The 26912-nt window shown below is 30.8% G+C and overlaps 2 protein-coding genes across 2 annotated transcripts in view; one reads left to right on the forward strand and one right to left on the reverse strand.

Annotated features, from left to right (window-relative positions):
* The window catches only part of LOC136990054 (regulator of telomere elongation helicase 1 homolog), a 56028-nt gene that overhangs the window by 15982 nt on the left and 13134 nt on the right, over nt 1-26912 (reverse strand). The window contains exons 4-8 of the mRNA XM_067288395.1: nt 23758-23979; nt 23459-23678; nt 14491-14685; nt 11505-11720; nt 7032-7132 (exon numbers count right to left, since the gene is read on the reverse strand). Coding sequence (XP_067144496.1) covers nt 7032-7132; nt 11505-11720; nt 14491-14685; nt 23459-23678; nt 23758-23979 — 954 coding nt within the window. The remainder of the gene's footprint in view (nt 1-7031; nt 7133-11504; nt 11721-14490; nt 14686-23458; nt 23679-23757; nt 23980-26912) is intronic.
* On the forward strand, nt 939-2427 carry LOC136990088 (uncharacterized). Its single transcript, XM_067288440.1, has 3 exons — nt 939-1701; nt 1986-2161; nt 2268-2427. Exons 1-3 carry the CDS (start codon nt 988-990, stop codon nt 2425-2427), a joined length of 1050 nt encoding a protein of 349 aa, XP_067144541.1. The 5' UTR covers nt 939-987.

Consider the following 26912-nt stretch of genomic DNA (forward strand, 5'->3'; position numbering starts at 1 on the left):
TGAAAATTTTATTAATTAATTTTGCCACAAAAGTTTTTTTATAATGTTTTATTAATTAGCATATTAATTGCCTCATTGTTTTTTATGAGAGTTTTTTAAAATCAAATTAATTAAATCGTTCTAAACTTTTATAGGACCGTTTTGACTTCGGTAAAATTTTTTAAAATACTATTGGATGATTTTTATGACATCAGCAGGTCGTTTTTGTTTTTTATTCAGTAGAATTTTTTATATATCCTTTTTTTTTCAGTTTCTTCCCTATTTTAATAAAATAAGCATAAAAATCAGAAATTTTGTGTTATACTGTGGACTGGTTTGTAAACAATGTAGACTGCACGTGTGAATTTTCACGCCTGTCAAATGAAAAAACAATAGTCCCTGCAGCTATATTTATAAAAAGAAGCATTTTTTGATTATTTAAAATTTTTCATATAGTTTTTCTATAAAAACACGTTTTTTGGGGGTATTTATTCCCCGGCAATTATTTTGGCTGTCAGATTCGCTTTTACGTGGAAATAATTATTTAATATAAAAAAATCAATAGATTAAAAATTTTCTGAGAGGAAATTAATTAGGTCTCGGAAACTAAAGTCAATAGTATACAATTACATATCGTAATCATTTGAACTAAACATACAGAAGTGTATAAATTATTAGACTCATTCATAAAGTGTATTATTTTTGGTTCTTATCCTAAAATGTATCATTTTATATTGCACTGGTCTGATTTGAGTCTAATAATTTTCACACATCTGTATATAGTAGTAGTTTTAAAAACACACACCTAATTAGTAATTAATTTATTGTTTCTATATTTATTATTTAGATAGGCTCCTGACTTTCTGACTCTTGCCAGAGTCTGAGACCAGTGGGAAATGCTCTGCTGTCACTTCTGGCTCCACAAGCGGCACTGGCACTGCATCCCAAAGCAAAGTAAAATTGAAACGCATTGATTAATTTATTGTGAAAACGTCAACTAATCAAAAAATGCAATTGGATCTCCAATGCACAAAATTTATATATGCCACCAATTCAGCCTTTACTCGTGTAGAACACCCCAAATTTATAAAATTTTGTCAGATGTTGCGACCTGGATATGACCCTCCGCACAGAAAGGAAATTGGGGGACCCTTGCTGGACACTGTATACAATTCCATTGAGAATGAATCAGCTGATGAGTTAAAGGATATTACAGTCTGTATGGCTATTGACGGGTGGAGTAATATCCATAATGAACCAGTGATTTGTGTCTGTGTGACTGATCCTAGTGGAACAGTTCATTTGATTGACTCAGTTGATACAGGTGTAGAAAGGCACACATCAAACTACTTGGAAATTATTGCAACTGCAGCAATAAAAAAATGCAATCAAAAGTATGGCTGTAAAGTAAGAAGCCTGGTAAGTGACAATGCAAGTAATATGAAAAAAATGAGAGAAACATTAGCAATGACAGAAAATTTAGATATTGTCACTTATGGATGCTCTGCTCATATTTTAAACTTACTGGCTCAAGATATCAATATTAAAGAGGTTAATGAACAAGTTAAGCACATCATTGTATACTTCCAGAATCATCATTTCCCGAAAGCCAAATACAAAGATGCAGGTGGAAAAGGATTGATATTACCACAGGATGTACATTGGAACAGCTTAGCTGATTGCTTAGAGTCATACATTCAGAACTGGCCTATCCTAATGAAGGTACTATCATTACTTTAAGTTGTTTTTATTTTCTTATTTTGCACTGTGGGAAAAGTCACTAATTCATAAAGCATATACTAGTTGTGCTGAAGTGTGATTACTTATAGTAATATAGTAATAATATACTTAGAGTAATAATGATGAGATGAAATATATGATTATTTTATTTTGTAAACTGACTGTTTACTCTAATGCTAGTTAACTCTACTCATGTACTAATGAGTATTGAATAATGAGTATCAAGTGTTTAATCCTAAAAACAGTTACAAATCTTATGTTAACAGGTTTGCGATGAAAACAGGCTCGTAATTCACAAGGATATTGTAGCCAAAGTTCAAAACCTTGAAATTAAGCATGATGCTGAAGATTTGCTGACACGTTTAAAGATAATTGCTGTTGCATTAGACAAAATGCAAAGAAATGATTGCACAATCAGTGAAGGAATTGAATTATGGTTTGGGTAAGTTACATTAGCCAGAATTGTTTTTTGTAACTAATCTAATTTCAAAATTGTGTTCATTAAATTCATTAATTTTATACATCTAATGATATTATTACTTTTATAGTGTTCAAAATGACTTGCAACAACTGGGGATCACTGGAGTCACGCAAGCAGCCAAAGTTAGATTTGATATGGCTATCACAGAATATCACTTTTTAGCAAATCTTCTGGACCCAAGATACAGGGTGCAAAGCTTACAGACAGTATCAAGGATGCTGCAGTAACTGTCTGCCACGCTCACTACCCAGATGCTATGCCTTCAATTTTAAAATACTTGGCAAAAACTAGCCCATTTCTGCAACACATGTTTGTAGAGTCGGTGCTAACTAATATCACTCCTCTTACATGGTGGCAGTCACTATGTGACAGAATTGATGAACCTCTTAAAATTAGTTACACAGCTGCACACAGCAGTGGCTTCTTCAGCGGGAATTGAGAGAATTTTCTCTACCTATGGACTCGTTCATTCAAAACTTAGAAATAGACTTGGACAGGAAAAGGCAGCAAAGCTTGTTAAAGTTTTCAAGCACCTAAACAAACACTACTAAGCATTGTACATTTCTGAAAATAAGAAATTCTTCAAGCTGAAGAAGCCACAGCTGTCAATCCTGTTTTGGTTTTGTACATGCAAATCTTAAAAATGTCATTCATAAAGAAACATTTAAAAATGCTGTATTTTATATTAAATAAAACATTCTGTACATTCTTGAGTCTTACACTGAAGTTTTTCTGATTTTTTTTCTATTTTACTAGATTCCATTGTTTTATTTCCAAAAAAACCATGTTTTAAATGTTTTAAAACATTTTTTTTAAATCATGCCAACCCTGCTTTTAACAGGTCATGAAAATTCTTCAAGAGCTGCAATTTATGAACACTTCCAATGAGTAAGATTAAAATTTTGTTGTTTCAAAATAAAAATTCTTGTTTCATATTTATAGAAATTTATTAAAACTTTGTTTACATGAATATACTATAATGTTGTGAGAATCCAGGTTAGCATTTTTGTAATTTAGGGAATTTAATATTTGTTCAAAGAGAAAAAAATTATTTAAGCCCAAAATGACAAATATAACATATCAAAGAGAAAATCTTGCAAACTTTCTAACATTTCCTTTGTACATGACATATCTGGCAAAAACTACTCATCAAAAGAACTTTGCCAAAAATTGGGGATTGGACTAGCAGCCCTGCAGAAACATACTAAATTTTGGCATAAGAATAGAAAGGGATGAGGCCCAAATAAAAAGAAAGATGAAAGAAATTCACAGAGAAAGTGTCTGTTTGTTCATCACGGTGGTCAACCGGGATCCCGGTTATTTTTTAAACACAAGAAATTCTTCTCGTCCCGGGAAATCCTACAAATTTCTTAAAAGTTCACTTTTTTCTTATTTTGTGTTAAGGTTGAGGAAATTTTGCAAATAGAAAGTATAATTAACTCATAAACTGTCAGAATACATTTGTACTTATTAATTTTAAACCTACTTATTAGTTTTTAAATTTGCTCGTTATGGCATGTCACAAATGGTCAATAATCAATACATAGCTTATTTGTGGCAGGACTCTGAAAATTCTTTACTTGTCAGAACCTGTAATATCTGGAATAATTGTGCTTATGCTGTCTTAATTTTTAACCATGCCCAGTGGCTTCAATAACTGTGTAATGCCAGGTTGTGCAAATTGAGAATGGATACAAATGAGTATAAAGTGTGCAAGTATGAAGTTTTTCTTCATAAACCTGATTATTAAAGCCAAATTATCGGGCTATAAGCTCAATGCTGCTATTAAAGTAGCCGAGGTAGACAAATCAAGAATACTAGAGATCAAAAGAAGTACTATAATCTCGAAAACGAACTAGAAATCTTCCAGGCTACACGTAAAAAAACACATAACATCTGTTTTCTCTTAAATGCATTAAACACAACTCCACTCACATCAATTGAATTGGAAAGAGCATTCTTGGTAGCAGGACTTTTCATTACTAAAATAAGAATCAGATTGAGTGATTGGAATATTGACCATCTTTGGTTTTCAAAATCTTATAAAAAACAAAAGTTACCTTTTAAATTAGAAGTTTGATCTAAGTTCATTTTTTTAAAATTTTCAACTTAATTCAAAGCATTTTTGTTGTTGTTGTTGTTGTATACAGTTTCCAGCAAATTTTAAAAATTTTTTTCTATTTGTGAAAATTTCTATGTAATTCAAAGGTAATTTTTAATATATATCTTACACAGCATTATTAATATGATTTTGGAGGTTGCAGAACATATTAAATTACTTTAAAAAATGAAAAATAATTATATCATTTGATTTCATGATATTTTGTATATCTTAAAAATAATTCATTCATTCTATCCAGGGATTTTCCTGGAAACAGTTCACTTTTATCCTGGAATCCTGGGACAAGCAAAAGACCGGGAAATGAGAAACTCTAGTGATGCCCCTCCACCATAGTGTTCAGCCACCGACCTACTCAGTTTCCTGACTGTCTGCCAATCCCTCACGGTTCCACCTAGAAGAGCCCGATTACACTGTTGACAAATATGATGTGTGTGCTGACTTCTACAAGTCAGACCTATTTAATTACACTTCCAAGAAAGGATAAGTCCCAAGCAGGCTCCTTGAACTCTTCCACTAAACCTAAGAACTCTATGACAACTTCCAAGACTCGCCAGAGAGTGCCAGATATTAAAATGATACCACAGATATTTATCCTCACATGCAATATGTAACCTCTCTCTCAATGATAGGTAGAATATGTATTATGAATGATAGGTGCATAAGGTAGAATTAGACTTATATTATATTATTAGTTTATGATTGTATGCATATGATAAGATTTAGTAAAAATACATGTTTGTTGTTTAATTGTTAACCAGTCTAAAGTGCATTACTTCCAGGTTCTCTGTCTCTCAACTTCCTCTTCCATCCCTTACCATCAGTTCCTGCATACATGGATGCTCATGCATTTATTGAAAGGTTTCAGAAGGTTCCTGCAAGCCAGAAATCACAAGTGGTATCAGACCTCACCCAAGGGGGCACTGTTTAATCTGTCACAATATTATGAAACATTAACAGGTATCATCTAGTAAACAAAATTATATTACACATCAAAACTGTTTTATTAGAACAAAAAACAAAATAAATACTAATTCCCAAACTCTCTGGTCTACTTCAGCTTATCATCAAAGGTAAGATCATACATAAAATAAACAAAACTGCACATAAAATTTGAAAATAAACAAAAATAAACATTCTGTAACATTTTAAACTCAAAAGCAGATGTAATGTTTGTCATCAATCCCCAATGGAGCAACTTGCACAAACATCACATACTCAAAGATCCAGTAACAAGTTGCTTAACTTTCCTGGCAACATTTGGTGGTACCATCTGTTATATTTTATTTTAAAACGTTTTATATTTTTAACTATTTTAAAATGGCAGAGAGCTTAATTTTGAGGATAGGGATGGGTTTTATAAAAAACTAAATGCTAATAACAAGTAAAATCATCATTAAGTCTGACCCTACTGGAAGATACACACGATCCCCTTTATCTCCCCACCTCCTCAACTTTTAATCACTAAAATTTAATAGCATCAATCCCCTAATAAACAAACCTCCCTGCAAAATTTCAAAAATTTTCAATGAAAAACATAACAGTTATTAAGCTTCAAAGAGGGCGAACAAAATTGGGCCCAGACACATCCATCCATACAGGAAAAAACCAAATTTTTTGCATTTCTGGACATTTCAAGGTGTCTTAAGCCCAAAAATGTAAAAATCTTGAGAATCGTTTTTTGACTGATCACAATACTTTCCCTCTGTTATATATAACAACCAGAAAAATAAAAAAATATATATATATAAAAAATTTAACAGTATTTTATAAATTAACAGACAAATAAAATAAAATTGTGAAATTAAATAATAATCAACACATCAATAAAAAAAAGAATTTGAGAACTGAAAAGATAACAATCATGTTAAATCAAAATAATGTAAAAATAATATGGGATAAAGTTATGACTATACAACTGATAAGAGAAAGAAAGAATGTAAAAATGCAAAAAGATCTTAAATCTAAAAATTAAGCAAAAGTTATTAATAATAAAAATTTGGAAATTCACCCAACAGTATGGATATAAATTGAATTGAGTGAGATTTACACTGAACCTGAAGGATGCAAATGTGAAGAGAGCAGAGTAAACGAGGCATACAGAGCAAATTTCATTCACACTGCAAGCAAGCAGTGATAAGTGTGGTCGCAAGTTGTAGTTTCACACTTTTACCAACAGATGGCATCTTAAAAAATTCAATACATACTGCAGTTACCATGTTAACGTTCTTTTTGATTACTGTTGTGTAGGGCTTATCAAAATTAAATTATATATCAGTATTATTTTTGTCCCACTGTGAGTCAAGAACTCTAGTTGAGATGAATATGTTGTTTTTATTGGCTTGTGCTTGCCAACATGCCCTAGCTATCATGTACTCCCATTGGTTGACATAAAAATGTTTAACTCACTTTGCGAGGTTACATATGCTCACATTTATTCATTAGCTGTCTTCACTTTGTTATGTTTTGTGTCCTTTGCATTCAGTGTAAATCATGCTTTAGAGGAAAGAAAAATGTAAAAGTAAGGATCATTAGAAATGTATGCAGAATATGGAAAACTAATTAACACTTTCACAAAAGATATGATTAAAAATAAACATATACATCTAAAGCAATTAATGTTTTCATGATCCTGTAAAATGGATAATTTAAATTAATAGAATTTATAATATAATAGTGTTTCTAGTATCTTAAATAATTTTAGAAATATACCTCAACTCAGGAGAAAAACACCAGTAATACAATGTCCATCCTTTTTTTGGTGATTTCTTAAAAGTTGTAATATTTTGTGAATCATCTGGAGATAAGTAAACCTATATATATGTAATTAAAAGATTTTATAAAAATGTAGAAAAGTAATAAATTTTAATTTAAAAATCAGTTTTAGTGCTATATTATAATGCTATGATAATACTGTATATATCTTTTTAGTAAAGTCTGAATTAAAAAGGTTCTTAAAGAGAAATAATAGAAATGATAAAATAAAAATAATTCAGATATCTGGACTTAATAAATCAATCAAAATATAAGAAATCCAGAAAAAAGTGTTTTTCTCTTTTAAATAAATTTCATCAACCTTTGGTTATACTGTATATGTGAAATTTTATAGCATGAATGTTCGTTAAGAGCCTGAAGATAACCCTGTATTTATCAAAAACAAAAATAATTTTTAAAAATATTGTTATTTTACAATAAAAATATTTTTAATTCAACATAAAAACTAGTGAATGAAATTATTCTAATTTCATGCAGATAATCTCTGATCATGTGTGTTTAAAAGTCTCAAATTTCTCCCTTTTTCTGTATGTTAATCCATCTTCTAATTGATATTATTGGGCACTCTCGTGTGAACTTTATCTTTAAAGGATGATAAATTTCTAGTAATATCATTTTCCTTATAACTCACAGACTGATGAAGATTGTAAATAAAATAAGAAGCAAACCTTATATAACTTCAGCATAATTTTAAACTCAATAAAAATATAAAAATTGTATGCATTTCTTATTTAATTTAATTTAAAATGTTCTTTGTTCTCTTCATTTAAATTTTTGTTGTTCCAACTGAAGACCTATATTAGTAGGTTAAAAATGTTTTGGTCTATTAAAAGATATTGCTGGGATTATACATAAGGTGTGCTTCTTATTTTATTTATGACTCAGAGAATTTATTTTACTGGTGATTCTAGTGCACAGTTCTCTACAATGAATAATAGTTAAGCAATTGACTCTCAAACCCATTTAGTTAGATATTGAAGCATATGTGCAACTTTCTTAGTAAAACAACAAAAAACATTCCTCTGTTTATTAAAGGCAACCCTTACTTACCACTTTCTTACACTGTATGTTACAGGGCAATCACTGCCACCAAAACTACACCAGTCAACCTTGATCATTCTCCACTGGACTTGATGCACCCCAGACTGCTCTTAAAACATTAAGTATATCATACATATTATCAATGCACAAAACTTCTCCTATTTGATTTTTTTTTCAAAATTTTTAGCATATTACTGCTAAAATTGGTTGATGAACACACCATTCATTGCTATCAAGTTTTAAGACCAATTTATAGTCCAACAGCATTGTAGAGTTTCAAGGTCACTAGCTGTCAGTGGAGTTGACAAGAGCATAATTCAGTCAAACTCTGGCCAGTGGCTAACTTCGTACAGTGTAACACTGATATCAATTATTGAAGATGAACATAAATCAACTTTGGAGTTGTGACACTAGACCAAAAGTATGCACTATAGTTTGATGTCTAGCAAAGCAGAGGATAGTGATAGTGACTATAGTAGAACTCTGCCATCAAAACATCATGCTGCCTTTAGACAGTAAAATTACCTTTACTTTTCAGAGTGGGAACCACATCAAGTAGTTTCTTCGGCACCACTAAGATCTCTGTATAACAAACACAAGTGTCTTGTACAAATAAAATCTTTTTTGTTTGCAAAGCCAAATGTTTGTGTCGAGTTTTGTATTATTTTTTTGTAATGGGAATGTCTTCTGCATGTCCTGAAATGTCACTATATCAAATCTAGTTGTATTTGGATTGTCAAATATCTCTCTGGACAGAGCTGAATAGATATACTGTAATTATGATCAGCTAGTACATAATTATTATATATAAGTAAACAAATCATCTCAATGGTGATCACACTGCTAATATTTAATGTTGAACATTCAAAGAATTATTTATAAAACTATTTTATCTCTGAAGATAAGTAAATAAAACATTAAACATGTGAGCACACCTAATCATGAAATTTTGCTGCCATCATAAATGATTCATTTCGTTAAATAATTTACATTGAGAGCAAAAGTAAATTTAATATTTAGAATAATATAACTCATAATTTTCAACACTTTTCTTTTAATTTTTTATTTCAGATGATTTCATTTTATTTTCAGTAACGATCTTTATTTCTTCAAAATAATAAGCTTTTCTTTAATTAAAAAATTAGGTTTTTACTAAGAAATACTGTGTGTGAATACACACATTGTATCTGGTAACAAGTATTCACTAAATATTAAGAGAAATGGCAGAATAAGATAAAATGAAACATAACTTTCAAAAAATAAATCATCAGCTAGAACTGACAAGTATGATATTTGATTAAACATAATCATAAATAATGAAGACAAACATCAGTAAGAAATTCAGATTCAGTACTGAAAACATTAATATTGTAGCAGTTCAAGACAAAAAGACATTCACTCTTTTTTTTTAAATTTTAAAACTGTCAACTCTTTTATTGACTAAAAGCCTATGATTGATCAAATGGAAAACTCCATTTTCATACAGTTTAAAAATTAAAAATTTTGAATTAAATTTTTGTTATATAAATTTTAAAAATAATGCCTAAAGGACAATAAATCACCTTCCCTTGAAAAAACATCATACTATATGAAAATTAATTACATGAAAACAAAGAGAATTAAAATTGTAAAAAATAAATAGTAACAATATAAATAATAACTGGAATAAAACAGTAATTAAGAACTAATATAAATAATCTTACAATGTTACTTTAATTCTGACATGAAACAATTTAACACACACAAAGAGAGATGAGATAAGAACACAATTTGTTTATGATAAAAAGTTATTACTAAATTAACCCACTAACTTAAATTAAGTATCACTATCCAAATATTTCTGAGCAACAAAGTCCATCAGGAGAACAACAAACTAATTTGACTAGAAACTCATCTAATTACTTCATCTTTCAAACTGTTTTTGTACAAAGAGAGTATAAAAGGTAAAGTAATGGCAGAGACTCAGAGCATTTGCCAACTACTGCTTAGAAATGACTCTTAAATGAGAAATTAATTAATAAGTGCACTTTGTTCTCTATTGAAGTTTTGAGCTTTATGAAAAACTGGGATGGATAACATTTAGGGGATAAGTCATTTGCATACAGTAATTTTAGTTTAAAATGGTGTTTCGTTATAGCTATGTTTGTTGATAACATTTTACAATTTATATCTAGGAATTTAGAAAATAATGTTACCCATTCTATCATACATACAGCTAGTATTTTTTCCTAGTAGGAGTAGAGTAATTAGCAGATGAAGCATCAACAGTTTTAGACAGATAAGCATTCATATTTATGTAAACAGCTATAGAAAACATTGTAATCAAGCTATTTCATTGTTGTTGTCCTGATGTTAAGCTTGCTTGCCAAAAGTATTTGGGAAAATAATACAATAAACTGGAAGCAGTTTAGATTTCTGGATTTTCTGGACATATGCTAAATGTATATTCAAAATATAAAAGAAACAATTAAAAGTAAAAAATGACATTGTATGTAATACACCATATTCCAGCAGTCACACTGGAATGGGCTTCATGTAATGCATATGCCACAGAAACCAAAAATAAGGCAACTGTGCACTGAACTAGTCTTCCAAATTCAAAACCCATTTCAAAAATAGCCAGTTTTTTTGAAGCCAGATATTTGGTCTGGTACTTACATGATTTAAGTTAGTGAATTGTAATAAAGCAGAGTTAATTAATTAAGTTATCAAATTTACTATTTGATAACTTAATTAAAAAAAGAAAACAAAATGTAGGATAGATTTTGAAGAAACTAAACAGCAAAATTTTCACACAATATTTTTCTGACTAGATAAATCTGATTACTCTATTTTATGTTTATTAGTTGACCAAAAAAATGACTTCAAGATCATTGTTTGGCAATACTATCAATATCAAATACTATTATAATTAATTAAAAACAGAAAGACTTGTGGATAAGGGAAAGTATACTATTTTATTAGTATTGATTTTTAAACTAAATGCTTGAAACAAATTGACTAAGCAAAATAGATCAGATTGCATTGTATTAGGCTCACTATTCTAATTAATTAATAACAAACAAGTATATATAAATTAATTACAGTTATTATTGTTAAACTAATCTGTTAAGTATACAGATTTAAATTATATATGATTCTGTGTCATGATAAGATTTGTTAATTTTTTGATTATTATAAAAATAAACACTAAATATTTTTGTTTTAAAATATTCAGGGCATGGGAAAAAGTTAATATTCTTAAATATAATTTTCAAAATCAATTATCATTGAAATATATAATCAGAATATATTGTACATATAATTTTTTAATATTTTATTTTATTTTATCCTATTTGTATACGTAAAGAAAAAAGATTTAAATCTTACTCTATATTTTTCATTAAAACTTTTCACTAAACTTTGATTAAGAATAGCTGAGTTTGAAAACATGATTCTTATCAAATCTGAAAAACATTGAAGTCCAGCTCCTTTTGTTACCCAAGATGAAGTTCCTATTTCCATGGTCAAATGAAGAATAATTTTATCCAGTAAATCTAAGACAACTTCTTTTTTCTGTGCAGTTAAACCAACACTTGCAAAAAGCTTAAATAAATTAAAGAGATTAAATGTAATATTTACTAAAATAAAAAATAATGACATTTTTATTTTATGATGTCTTATTCTTTAATTAGAAAAAAATGAGATCATTAATATAAAAATAGTGAATATTCAAAAAACAGTTCAGTTTACATTTTGAGAAGTTATTCATAAATGACACTTTGGAATGTAAACTGAGTACTTTTGATTATTTCGATAGTTTAAAATAAAATCTTTAAAAATACCTAAATATTTTGCCATGTATAATGTACTCTTATGTTTTCGGCCCAAACTTTCAGGAAAAAGTCTTTTGCTTTAATTTTTTAATTCAAATTTTTATTTGTTTATATTTAGGTACTTGTTTTTTGTTTTATAAAGGAATTTTAGCATTTATTTTTTAACATATGGTACAAGAAACTTCATGTAACAAATTATTAAAAAAACACAAGAACAGATACAAGGTAAAAGAAATTTTAGGTACTGGTAACAAATTTACAACATTTACACATCATCGAAAGATAAAAACTCTTTGTCACTGTCATTATTGATTTCTAGAGTTACTTTTTTAACTTATAAGCATAACTCATAAATAAAACAATTAAAAACATTTATATAGTACAGAATTAGTACTACCCATGTATACTGCACATTCTTATTTTTCCTTCACAAAATACAGTATGTTACAATTTTTCATAAATTTAAACAAAATATAGTTTAAGAACTTTTGCAATCATCAAGAAATTGTTATGATATCAAAATCATAAAACTATTTTTGATATGTTAACGCTTGTTTTATTTTTTAGATTGGTAACACAAATTTCAAATTGAACATTTCTTTAGAAGTCCAGATTTTTTCCCATAAACTTTTTTATGTTCTCTAAACATGCACCTAATTAAGCAAACTACTATTTTTTTCAATGTTGTATGATAAAAATAAAAAAGACAAGAAATTTCAAGTGAAAGAATTTAGTAATTTTAGATCAGATTTCATATCTTCCTATATGACAGGCATGGGCAAATGCGGCTTTTTTTGAGTTACATGTGGCTCTTGCTGAAAGTGCTATCCTTCCCAGCCTTACCATACTATCTGCCACGACAGTACAGAACTGTGGCTCCCATGCACTTTGCAAAACCTACATTTTGGCTCCCACTGAACTCTTGCTTGTCCACCCCTGCTATATGATTTTGTATCTGCTCTCATAATATTTAATTAGCTTTTTATATTTTAAATAAACTTTTATGTATAATTAATATGATTTGTTCTAGTGTATATTTCTAATAATTTTTTTATTTTTTAATTTAAAATTATCAGCAAAATAATTTTGTTTTATACAGTTTTCAAATATAGTAAAACATTGCTTTATAGGCACCTTGCTTGTGTGACTACCCCTGAAATTCCCTTGTAAAATTGCAAAAGTTTTAATATAAATCAAACTCTACCTTAGTGGTCACTTGCTTGAGTAGCCAAGATAGGAGTGTTTTAAAGTGACATTTATTCCTGTTTATATAGCCAACAAAATAGGAAAATATCTATTCTGTTTGTCACATATTTCTAAATTCAATGTATTTTTTTTTAAAGCACTTTAAATGAAAGTAAGCTTTATTGCTATCATCCTGGAACAGTTTGCTGAAATCCCTCCAACAAATGCTCAAATAAAATAAATATTTACTCTTCAGAAATTAAATTTTTCTCCAGAATTTAGTAAGAACAAAGATAATAATACCTTTGTTACAATCAGATTTTGTGAACATATAGGTACATAAATCAGTGATGATCAGTCCAGTAAACTGAAAAGTAAAAACTATCAGGGATGATCAGTCCAGTAAACTGGACTGATCATCCCTGATAGTTTTTACTTTTCAGTCTACAGGAAGGAACTAAGGCCAAGATCCACTAGCGTAAAAATGGGTCTAAGATCCCCTCGCTGTAAGAACTTTTAATCATGTGACCTATTTACATTTGCGCTTGGATTGCAATGGAGGTCCAGCTAGCAAACTTTTTACGACAATGGTGCTGTCGAAGTTACGCCTGTATGGTTGTATACGTGATATATTGATATAAAGACAATGATTATATTCTATGAGTTTTTTCTGTACTATAATTACAAATGTAGTAAAAATAATATCTTTACTTTCATATATTAACTTTTATTATCGTATTATTAAGATAATGTACAGCACTTATAAGCTTAGCTTTTTTATCATATACTCATCAAAATTGAAGGATTTTCCTTTGGCTGTCCATATCACGTGTTTTAGGCATCTATTATTATAATCGGGATACCTCTTGTCGTAGATACATGAATACTTTTGGATGTTTTTGATAAATCTTTCCAGATCTATTCTAGAGTAGCCACAAGAGAACATACACAAAAGCTCTTTTCCGCCATTTTTGCACTGTGTCACAATGACCTAGATTTCACTGACTTCTGATTGGTGGATGGTACCGTTTTACGACTGTATTCATGTCAAAAGTTGAACACTGCTCAACTGGCTTTTATGCTGGTTTTATGACCTGCTCAGGAGTAAAATCATGATCACGTGATTAAAGGCTTTTATGGTGTGGGGTTTTATGCCCATTTTAATTTAGTGGAGTCTCGGCCTAAGGTAAGAGATAAGTAGAAAAATGTAAGCATAAAAGTGCATCTTAAACAGAAGTAAAAAAATACATCAAGAACTAACAGATGCTAAACTACCAAAAGTTACAAATCACTCAAAACATTCAACAAACAAAAATATTGATATTAATTATTAATAAATAAAGTTATGTACTTACATCAAATACAAAACTTGCTGGTTTTGCACTACCTTCTGTTAAATTACTGATTTCTTTGTCTAATTTCTCTTCTAATTCACAAAACATTACTTTTAAAATAGAAAGATCTGAGAGAGTAAATTCTGTATTCTCCGAATTGGAATTAAATTGCCCAACAATTTCTCTATCTTTAATATATTCAATTGCTTGTGTGATCTAAAATATAAAATCAGATAACATTAATTTTATGCATTATCCATATTAAATATAGATTTACAATAAAGTAAATTAGTATTATTATTTTAAAAATGTTTTCAGTATTTTTAGTCAGCTTCAGTTACAGAAATTCTTGGTAACAAAATATCAAATGTTATAGAATCACACAACAGTTTACATCCAAATTAATATACAGAGCATCAAGTAACTGGTGATACAAGCAGGAAGATTGTGATTCTACATGAAGTACTGAATTAAAGATATAGAATAAAATTTTTTCATATGAGACTGTTTCTGAGAAAAATGGCTTTGAAAATTTATTGAGTATGCATGCAATTGATCAAGATTCAATGGATTTCATGCAGATTATATCTAATAATGTTCAGGTTAACTAAAACAAGTCAAGTTACTAACATTCAAGTTAACTTGTTGAATGTGAACTCTATATCAATGAAGTAGTTCAAAACAACCATGCTCTTCAAGAGTTTGTTCTGCTCTCTGAATAACTTGATTAGGTTATTGGTCTTTGTAATAATTAGCTGCAGCAGAAGCATTGCTGTCACATGCACCAAATGCATAAATCACATCCATATACTCTCAATTTCTGTATGTAATCATATTGGCACCATGATAAAAACTAAGAATTTGGTTTTGATAAGCATAAGAGAAGAGTAAGAATGATACAAAAAAACACAACATTGACATCGTTTACAGATACATCAAGCAACACAGTAATATTTTTAATACACTCAACTCAACAGTAAAAAATAGCATACAATGACTTCTGTTGAGTTGATCTTGATGAAGTGCATGTGTACCCAACAAACTTTCAAAATCATTTTACATCTTGTACGTAAAATTTTATTCTATGTTTTTGATTCAGTATTTCATGTAATAGAATTATCACTTTCCCACTTGTTACTACAAGTTACATCTCACCATGTACAAATAATAAAATACAGTTATCCCTCATATAACACGGTAGTTCTACAATACAGTTTTGGAAATCCTCCATATAAAATTTCTCAATTTTTGTGTGTTAACTTCATTATTCGATTCTTTTTTTTCTTCAAGTAAGCATGCATGTTGTCTCAAATTTGCCTATGAATTTTAAAATATTAAAACTTTCAAATTATTTTGTGCTTTTCATCAAGTTTACTTTAATGAAAACTGATAGGACAAGACATAAATAAATTGCACTAGCTTTCTTATCAACCAGGTGTAGTCATTATTGCTTTCAGACTTTAGCCCTTAAGAATGTGTTTTCTTTTTATAATCTTCATATTTAGTAAAGTTTATTTAAGCACTTTTAGGTAAGTGTTATTAAACTTGTTTTTTAACTGTAGGTAAGAAATCATTCATAAAATAATAAATTAAATACGGCAATATCTTGGTATTCAAATAATTCAGTATTTGAACATAAATTCTGGAAAAAGTTGCTCAGTCCATGATTGAACAAATGTGACCCACTAGAACAAATTTTCAATTAATAGCATATTTTTATTTTGTCATCAATAAAAACTTTTTATGATAAAAATAAAAAAATGAAAATATTGCTGATACTTCTGATCAAGATCAACAAAAAAGCTGAGACAACAACGATACTTTGTAAAAAGAAAATGCCCTCGTTTAACTAAGTTTAATATTAACTCATAATTAAAAGTACCGTATTATGCATGTTAATTATTGGAAATAAAATATTGATTTCTTTAATAAACATATTTCTCTTAGTGATGAAAAAGAATAGTACACTTGTGCTAACTTCTGTAACATAACCTTATGTTTTGCATTAGTCCTTTGTTTCATATAGTGCAGATTTGCATAACATGGCACTTTTTTGGAATGTAACTATCATGTTATACAAGGGATATCTGTACTATTTTAAATATTCTAAATAAAACTTAATTATAAAATAAAGGAATATAATTAACCAAAAACAACAAAAATTAAAGATTTAGGTTTCATTCACTTTCACTTTGTAAAACTCTTTATTTAAAAGGCCCCAGTACCGCTAGGCATCACTGGGGTGGAAAACAGAAAGTATTACACTAGTTACATTGATGTCTTATCAACGATGATAAAGAAGTAGTTATGTACAGATATACATCCGTGGGGAAGCCACAGTTGAGTGCACTGCATAAACAACTTATACATTGATGTCTTATCGATGAGCAAAGTATTATAATGTATAGTTTATACAGCATATAACATTTACAGCAACAATCACAGCACCAACATGTCCTACAGTGCTGTCTTATCACAGAATATAACCAGAATATAAATGTACAAATATACAGCACAATGAAACAACATTAACATTGACAACATAATCAAAGCTGATGGTGATGTCTTAACAGGGATGATTACTCACCGCACAATAACACACACGGGTAATGACAACAATTCAATGCATACAATTATTAATCTAGATTAACGCGTTCAGCCCTTAGCCCGAGATATCTCGGGCAAGTTGTATAGCGTTACAAAAAATGGGGTCCTTTAGGACCCCTAAAAAAATTTTTTTTTTTTTTTGATTTTTCGGATGTTTTCTGTCTCCAAATTTTTTGAAAAATTTTTACCCGCGCGAAAAAATTTTATTGCGAGTTTAATTAACCTTTAATGACACGCAATTAACGCTTAATGGTTTTTTTATGGGATTTTTTTATAAAACTTTATTCATCTTTCTAAAGTTCTAGTGCGTCGATTTTACTTCGGTAAAGTTATTTAAAGCTATTTTCTGATGTCAAAAACAGCATCCAATAGTTTTTTAATTTTTTTAATTAATAGATTTTATTATATATACGTTTAATTAAGTCGGGGGGGTCGGAAATTTCAATTAAAATCGTAATTTTAAAAAAATATTTAGAAATATACCGCCATCTAGTATTCACCCTACTTTTTACCCTTCTCCTCCCGAGAGTTTCATGAGAATGTCCCGCGAAAGACGACACCAGCTGTTCTCAAGGTCATCCAGCTGTGTAAACAATGACACATCGGTGTCAAGTTTCGCGCTAAGGCGAGACAAAGGAAATTATACTTTGAAGCTTTTTCTTCAAAATTAACACATTTCTATAATTTTTTTTTCGTTTTTATGTTTAACTACATTAAAATTAAAAAGTATTTAATTCGCCGGAGTCCCAAGGAGTTAAGAATATCTTCAAGACACAACACCACTGTCACTTGGCAGTGGAAGCTGTCTTCGCAGCACTCTACTTAATTAACTGTAGTCCTTCTGAAGTAAGAGGTGACAAGGTCCCTGAAAGCCTGAAAAAGGTTGTTGTCTTGTAACAACACATGTAAGTCCTGAGGCCAGTTCCCACTGGACGGCAGCAGGGAGAGAATGGCGCTTCGTTTGTCGTCCAGCATCGGGCACTGCAGCAGATAGTGCCTGGCACCATCTGGAATATTGCATAGTTCACAATTCTGTTCAGTTGTTTTGTTGAACCTGAAGAGATAACTATTAAATTTACCGTGCCCGGTATAAAACTGTGTTGTTCTATGTTCAATATAATGATGATTACTAGCTGAGACTGTGGGGGAAAAATCCCTTGTAATGCTGTTGGTCCGCAGGTTCCATGTACCCTGCCATAGCTCAGTCGCATACTCCTTTAGGCTGGATATTATGTAGTTTTGGGGAGTTGCTGTATAGGTAGGTGTGCCGCTGGAGACAGACGCGGTGCGGGCAAGCTCGTATGCTCTCTCATTTCCAAGGACACCAGCGTGCCCTCTGACCCACACCACCGAAAACCTATTGATGTTTTTGGTCATTTCCCGGAGAATTTCGTTGACTATGGGATGGCCCCAGTTAAAGTTGTGGATAGCCTGAAGTGATGAACTGGAATCTGTGAACAGATTGATGTTGGTATTACTTAGCTCCTCGTTACTCCATTTGACTGCTTTCAGGATTGCCCAAAGTTCCGCCTGAAACGCAGAGCAAGTATTGCCCAGTCTATCAGAGAAATTATACACTTCCAGGTTGCCATGATACACTACAAACGCACATCCAACCCCATCATTGTTCTTCGATCCATCAGTAAAGACACTGAAGGACTGATCTGGCCAGGGTTGACCTCCAATGTATGGCCAATCATAGGGAGGGACAGAAGCAGCTATAGATATGTGGTCTTACGCCATAATTTTTTTGTATATCTTTTATATATATGTATATATATTCCTCTTTCCCTTTATTTCTTCACCCTTTGTTCTCTGCTCTCTTTCTTCTGGAAACTTCTCTCAGTGGGTGGCAATGAACTGGTTTTAAGACAAAGAAAAAGGGATAGCCTGCAGGGGCTAAAAGAGTGATAGACTGGCCACCTTTTGGGCCGAGACGACGAGCTGTGAGGACGTGTTTAGTGAGGTCTCCAGGAATTTCGCGCCGACGGGAGCACGAAGGAGGCAGCAAACCGAACGTTACGAATTCTAGAGAAAAACTCTAGAAATCTGATACAAAGGCTCTTTTGGAAGTCTATCGGAAGAACACGAATTAGAAAATTCGAACATTACGATCGTCGAATCTCATATCGTCCAAGAAGGCCTGAGTTGTAGCCACCATCACAAGTTCACCAGCTAAGTTTGGGTACCCGTTCTTGTCTTGTTCTGTCCTATTTTCTACATCTTCTCTTTCCCTCTCTAGCATAAGTAGTTTTAAGTAATTAGTTATAAGTTTCTTTTTCGCGCCCCTTCTGTAACGCGTCGCGTACATCGATTCTTTTGTCGCGAGTTTTTCGACCACGATTCTGCCGAGTTTTAAGTGATTTTGTAAAAGGAGTGTCGGAATACAAACGTGTATCGAGAATCCTGTATAATTTAACAAACGCGAGTGAAAATTAAAATAAAGTTGTTAAAATTTCCTTTATCCTCTCGTCGGACTTATTTTTCACCACGTGCGTTTTACAATAGGGTACAACTATTTGTACTCTCGATATTGTCAAATATTACACCGCTTAAAAGGATGTTTTGGCCCTTCCTCATTCTCCATCTTTGTACCGCAATTTCCAAGTGTAATGTCACTGGGAGTTTGCTAGCAATAACTTGCAGGGCAGCAGTTGGAGCCGTCGAATAGGCTCTGCAAATACGCAGCAGGGCCCTCCTCTGGGCACTCTGTAGTTTTCTGTCAATATGGACTTTCCCTAACCCATCTGCCCAAGCAGGTGCAGCATAGCCAATAATGGGCAGGAACACTGAGTCATAAATAATACTCATTATTTCAGGACACAATCCCCACTTTGACTTTGCTACCTTTGACAGTGCATTGAATATCTTGTTTGTCCTATTACATATATATTTGATATGGGGATCCAGCAAAGCTTGTGGCTAATGACAATGCCCAAGTACTTTAGTGATTTTACAACTTTTACACGACTATGCCCCATATGTATAGTAGGTACTCTTCGATATAAATGTGGGGCTCTTGGCTTTGTAAAAATAATTCCCTTTGTCTTGTTTGCGTTAAATTCTAGTTTGTTCGTTTCGCCCCAGTCCTTTATTTTTGCCAGAATGGAATTAGCCTTTACTTCCATTTCTGCCCGAGAGAAAGCAGCCACCAGTACCATTACGTCATCTGCGTACGCCACTGTCCAGTCATTTCCAAATTTTTCATTTAAGAATCCGTTGAATAGCAGGTTCCACAAAAATGGGCCCAATACTGAGTCCTGTGGGCAGTCTCGAGAAATGTGTCTTGTGTATGTCCTTGAGCCAACGCAGAGAGTAGATGTGCGGTCCTGCAGGTAACTCCGTAATATATTATATATATAAGCTGGGCACTTACTTTGTTGAAGTCTGAGGAGTACCATAGGCCACCAGGCAGAGTTAAACGCTCCCGCAATATCCAAACTTAGTCCTAACACATAGGGGTGGGTAGTTAGCAGTTCTTTAACTTTAGTAGTTACTGATAGAATAGCGTCTGTAGTATCATAACCTTTGCGGAATCCGTATTGTTGCTCATGAAGATATTTATTTTTATCAATAAACCATTTAGGTTTCATTGTCAGATACAAGAAAATTTGCTTTTTACTATATGTATAATCATTAAATTTGATTACTAAACAACAATGAACATGTGTGGCTGTCTGCCATTTTGTTGCATGTAAATACTGTATATAGAATTAGAACTCTTTCTTCTTTCCTTAATTCTTCTCCCTTCCACTTTTAACCCTTCTCGTCACCTGACAGGAACGGCATTTTCGTGGGTCCTGATTGGGGGACCCACGGAAAATGCTGTGGAAAATGCAGGATCCCCTCCTGATTCAGGAGGGGATCCTGCCTGAATCAACCACGAGTCACAAGGGTAAGAATAACGGACATGTTTTGGTTCGACACCAAGGAGAGAAGTTGGTGAGAGTGACCCAGGGACAAGGTACAAGGCTTAGGGCAAAAGAGAGAGAGGGCCAGTACAGACTACGTGGGGACAAGGACTCGAAAATAATTGAACCAGCCGTTCCGCAAAGGTCCAACGATTTGCCCTGGCACCTTTTTATGAGTAACTGTTTTTTATTTTTCTGGATGCTGACGGATTGGAGATTCACTGTCTGCAAGGTGCCCATTGTCGACATTACCTTAATATCAGGACCCACAAATCTAAACTACTGGTAGACTATCTTTATCCTCTATCCTTCCTTTCCCTTTTTAGTTTTTAAGTAGTAATACAATTAGTTTAAGTTTAATTGTAAATTTTGTTTAATCGGAATTGTATATAATTGTCAAATTCCTTGAAAGTCTGAACGAGAGGAGACACGGTAAGAATGACCTGTGTAACATCGTCTCCGTGACGGGCATTCTGTTCACTGTTAATTGTTTCAGTTAATAAAGCAACTTGTTCGTTATTTCTTCGTTTATTATTACATGTTTACCTGATAACCTTCCACACATGCATGTTCAACTAATGTACTATTTTCACACCTTCTTAATGACAATTATCATTTAAAAAATAACTGTACAGTGTATTTATCTTACTTGAAATTACTCCCATTTTAGTTAATTTTATTCATTTATTTTTGGTTAATTTTCTTCTGTTGTTATGTAATTAAGCTATATTTAGATTCATTTTAAATGGTATTTTAATACTTATATTTATGTATAAATTTGAATTTAAACTGTTGCTCAATTTTATAACATTTGATATTCCATTACAGGAATTTCTATAATTGAAACAGGTCTAAAAAGGACAAAAAAATATTTTTTACACAAAACATTTGACTACCCAAAAAACCAATGGGAATTTATATTTTTATAATATGGTATGAAGAATTTTGCAATCCTAGTACAACATTTAGAAGAAATGGGAAGTTTGTGTAATCGCCCAAGCAGTGGTGCACCATGTTTATCAGAGGTCCATACCTCCGATGTGGCTTCACAAATGGAAACCAATCTGGCAGGAGTGATTGGACCTGAACCATTCTTCATTCTCTTTTGTGTCCTAAACCTTTGTAAAGTTTCAGCTGGCAATTCGTGGCTGAGATAAAACAACTTCACAAATAGTGCTTTATCCACCAATGTCAACATCATAATGAAAACCATATGTCAGCGCCAGTAACAGGAAAATTCAGAACTGAGCTGTTAATCGTACACCCTGCATTTTATAAGACTCAGATTTGCACAATTCCAGTGATTTTCTTGCGTTCAGCACCCTCTATTGACAAAAATTTGAACTATTTTCATTTTCTCTATCCAAAAAAATCCCCCTTCATGAAATAACTTTTATGCAAACTGCATTCAAATATACCAATTCTTTCAACTTTTATGAATTTTTAAACTATTTACAAATTTATGGGACACCCTGTATATGGTCAATAATATAGCATCAACAAAAATAATAAACAACAAAAAAACATGGAACTAGTAATAATATAAACATATAAAATCATTGAAGAACTATCTATAGACATTGAAATCTAAATACCAATGCTGTATCAAAAATAAAGTAAATGTATTCTCATTAATGAAAGTATAATGTTGTTCTAATTCTCAGGAAAAGTTTATTTTCAAATCTTTCGATTTTAATTTCAAAGTGATTTTTAAGAATAAACAAGTTCTAGTTATAAAAATTTGATAAAATATCTTAATTTGATTTTTACCCTTCCAAAATAAAATTTATAGAAAATATATTTTAACAGATTTTCATTTACTTTAAACAATATTATATTAATAACGTAAAAGTATTTAAAATAATAAATACTGAACATTTGATATCAAAAGACTAATCGTAGGCACAAAAAACCTTTCACACACTATTTCTAGCAAACAAATTAATGAGCACAAACGTTTTCGGCCGTTTGAAACCCCTCATAAACAATGACGTCACGTAAACATTGGCTATCCGACTTTCCAACCGTCCTCAGTGCACCTGAAGAAGGCCTTTTAAAACGGCCGAAAACGTTTGTGCTCATTAATTTGTTTGCTAGAAATAGTGTGTGAAAGGTTTTTTGTGCCTACGATTTTAAATTAGTTCTAGCTTTGTGTGCAGACAAAAGACTAATTTTCTGAAATCTGTTTTTTGAAAAGTGTATACCATAACAGGATCATAATACAGACTTTTTCAGAAAAAAAAAGTCTTACAAATCATTTGCAGATATCTGATCAAATATCTGCAGCTGGAATTAAAACTGACATTTATAATATCCTAGCATAAATATTTGCATCTAAAAATAAATATTTGTGTACCCTTGTGTACTTTGACCAATTTAAAAATATAGTTTTAATTTTAGACAAAGTTAATTACACATTTACTTTTATAAAGTTAAATAATAATTATTATTTTCTGCTTATAATTATTTACCTCGGTGATGCAACGTGCTAGATCTGAAGATCTTAACTGGAAAGACATGCTATCTTCACAAACATTTTCAATGTTATGTGCTTCATCAAATATAATAACATTTTTAGTAATTTCTATGCCATGAGTTCTTCTTGTTTTTGGATCAACCAAATAATTATAAGGAGTAAATATAATATCAGCTCTACTTTTTAGTGATTTTGCTGCATAATATGGGCAACATCTACAAAATATTAAAATTATTATTTATTTAATTCGTTGAAATTATAAATTACAACAATACTTGCTACTTTAATACTCACGTATTTTTCTTTCCTGCTGCAATTAAGTCTTCTATATCAAGAATGGAATTATCCTGATAATCTTTTGAAACAAGTTTGTTATCTAAATTAAGATTGAAAGGACAAGTATGATTTGTTACTTTGTTCTTACAGGAATTAAGTTTAGCTGAGTTGCTTTGTAATTTTGATACTTCTGGATGCAGACATAACTGATCACGTGAACCAAGAACAATTGCAGAAACACTATAAAAAATATTATGTGATAAATTAAAAATAATTCACTTAAATTTTAAACTGATACAAATAAGATTTCTTCATCAAATGTTAAAAATATTTATTTCTTACAGTATATATAAAATTATATTTTTTTCAAGCTAAATACAATAGTGTCTGCTTATAACAAACCTATACAAACCATCAAAACTGGTTGGTTATATCGGATAAGAAGTAAAAAATAGTCATTTTGAAAAACTAAAGTTAGTTTAACATGTCAAAGATAAAATGAAACAAATTATCACATAGGACGTCACCCATTAAAATATGAATATAAATGTACTGTACATGGTTACTTAAAAAATTCTGTTATTTTTATTTGTTGATTTTTGTTAGTTGCATAGCATTCTGTAATATACAGTTTTACCTCAGCAAAACTATTTAAAATATTTTGTAGAGTATTATGCATTTGTGAAAACTCTTGAATAACAGTAATTTTTTGCAAAACTTCAGAAGTTGACATTATCAGAACATTGATACAGTCTGTGTATGTTGTAATGGCATCTTCATCCTCATTAATCTTTTCATTAATTTCATCATTTTTGGAAGACACTGAAGCATAATATCATCATCAATCAAAAGTTCCCTACTAACAACACTCATCAATCCTGACATATTCTTGAAAATCATGGTAAAAAAATGCATCCAGTAACTGCAGAGAGAGCACATCTTGAACACCTTTTGTTTCATCGTTTGTAAGTTTACTTTTCAAAAGTTCATTGATCGGAATGCCATCATCTAAATCAAACTTCTCAATTAGTTTGTAGAAAGCCAGCATGTTAAAAACAATTTGCATTAATACATTTTGCCATGCCATATGGACAAAGTTTATTGCATCAAGATAATTTATAGAAAATGATTCTTCATCATTTTTGAAAGGAGAATTCACCAATAATTTAAACTGTGTATAATCCCTTGATCTAAAGGCTGTAGTTTTGAACTTTGTTTTGGTTGACATGAACACCAGTGTAATTCAACATGAATTCTTGATGTCTGGATGTGCCAGGCAGTTGCCAATCAATAATAAAATTTTTTGTTTCTTTTTTTTCAGTTCATTCCATTCTCCACAGAAAATGTCAGGTTATCCAAGCTCTTCAGTTAGATTTGTAGTTTACTGGTAGTAGTTGATTTTTAAAACATCTCGGATTTTTCGATTTACTGATTACTAACAATTTTCTTTTTTCCATTCCCACAAGAACTGCTAGAAGAATAGTAATTCTTTCTTTATATAATTTTCCTCCTACACAGCTTTCTGTTTTGAATTTTAGTATCCTATTTAGTGTAAGCTTATAAAAAAAGACGTTTCATCTGCATTAAAGATATTACAATCTTGGAAATTTTCTCTAATTTTAGGGCCACTTATTTTGCAACCAGTCTTCTACCATGTCCATGTTTACTACAGCTGCTTCTCCAACATCCAATACAATGTCTTTTTTTAAATCTCTTGATCCAACTTCTACTGCATTTAAACTCAGTACTCTTTTCCAATTTGCTTCCTAATTCTTCTGCTTTTGACTGCAATATAGCACCACTAATAGTCATGTTTTTAAGTTTCTGTTGAGAAAACAATTTTAACAATACTTGATTAAATTCATCATGTGCTGATTTTCTAAGCTTTTTAGCATTCAAATTATCAAGTTCAAAGCTCAAGAGTATTTTATCTTTTTTCTTCCAAATGGTAGCAACTGTCAATTTAGTTACATTCATTCCTTTACATAATTTGCTTTTCTTTACATTGCTTTCCAACCTTTGAATAATTTCATATTTAGTCTGTAACATAAATGACTTATGTTTCTGTTTAAACTGATTAGTGCTTAGTCATCATATTTTACAAAAACGTATGCACAGTACTTCGTAATTCTGACTTAGTGAACAAACAGCAAGAGTTGATATGGCTCAAGATTACATACAGTTCATTATTCTTTATAATCAACGTCAGTAAACAAAATTTTTCTAACCAAAAACAGCATAAATTTTAAATTTGGTGGTAGTTTGGTTTTGAAATTCAAATTTGACATACTGTATTTACAGTTGAAATTTTCTAGTCGATCAAAAGCATACTTTCAATTTCTAAACGTTAAATGGGCAGGAAATGGTACAAAATCATTTAACTGTTAATAACAGATCAGAAATAACATTTAAAATTTAAATTACAGCACTAACAAATGAAAATCATTGACAGTGTAAATTTCTAAGTTCATTGTTAATGAGTCAGTAGATGAACCTCAGAAAATATCTTAGTGAAGTAAGAAAACTGGTACAGAGAGAGTATAAAAATTTAAATTTGTGATGAAAAATTAGATAAATAAATGTGTGCATTGAAATTAGTTACAGTTGTTAAAAGCAAAAATATCTAAAATTAAGCAATATTTCTCATATTAGGTCATGACCCCTTACATTTTGTTTAAACCCTTTCATGTTACTCCCATTATGTTATGGGAAAAAGTTTTTATTTAAAAACCTAACGCAAGAGTATTCTTTGTACTCATAATCTATTATAAGCAATAACTTTCATTTTTTTAAAATCCAAATATTATTCATTATATATGGGTTCGTTGTAGCTGAAAAAAAAAAATATTGTTCTTATGGGTGTTTCATTCATACTTTTAAAATTGATTCATTATAGCTGAGAGTTCATTATATGCAGGTACATTACAAGTGAACACTACTGTATATATTTTATTTAAACTTGACTTAACATGTCTTATTATACCTCTCTCTATATTCAGAGATTATAACAAAAAAAATCACGCCTTTAAAAAATCCAGCAATGAAATTTACTAAATAATAACGTTTTCGATCAGCTTCACTCATCATCATCTGTGAAGATCAGTGAAGCTGAATGAAAACGTTATTATTTAGTAAATTTCATTGCTGGATTTTTTTAAAGGTGTGATTTTTTG

The sequence above is a fragment of the Centruroides vittatus genome, unplaced genomic scaffold, assembly GCF_030686945.1.
Source record: "Centruroides vittatus isolate TY-2023 unplaced genomic scaffold, ASM3068694v2 scaffold_861, whole genome shotgun sequence".
NCBI classification, from domain to species: Eukaryota; Metazoa; Arthropoda; class Arachnida; order Scorpiones; family Buthidae; genus Centruroides; species Centruroides vittatus.

Bases quoted from the DNA above. Each gene is read 5' to 3' on its own strand.
- LOC136990088 (XM_067288440.1), top strand. From the start codon at position 988: ATGCAATTGGATCTCCAATGCACAAAATTTATATATGCCACCAATTCA. The intron at 1,702-1,985 runs GTACTATCATTA...TTATGTTAACAG, and splicing joins ACTGGCCTATCCTAATGAAG to GTTTGCGATGAAAACAGGCT. The intron at 2,162-2,267 runs GTAAGTTACATT...TTACTTTTATAG, and splicing joins GGAATTGAATTATGGTTTGG to TGTTCAAAATGACTTGCAAC.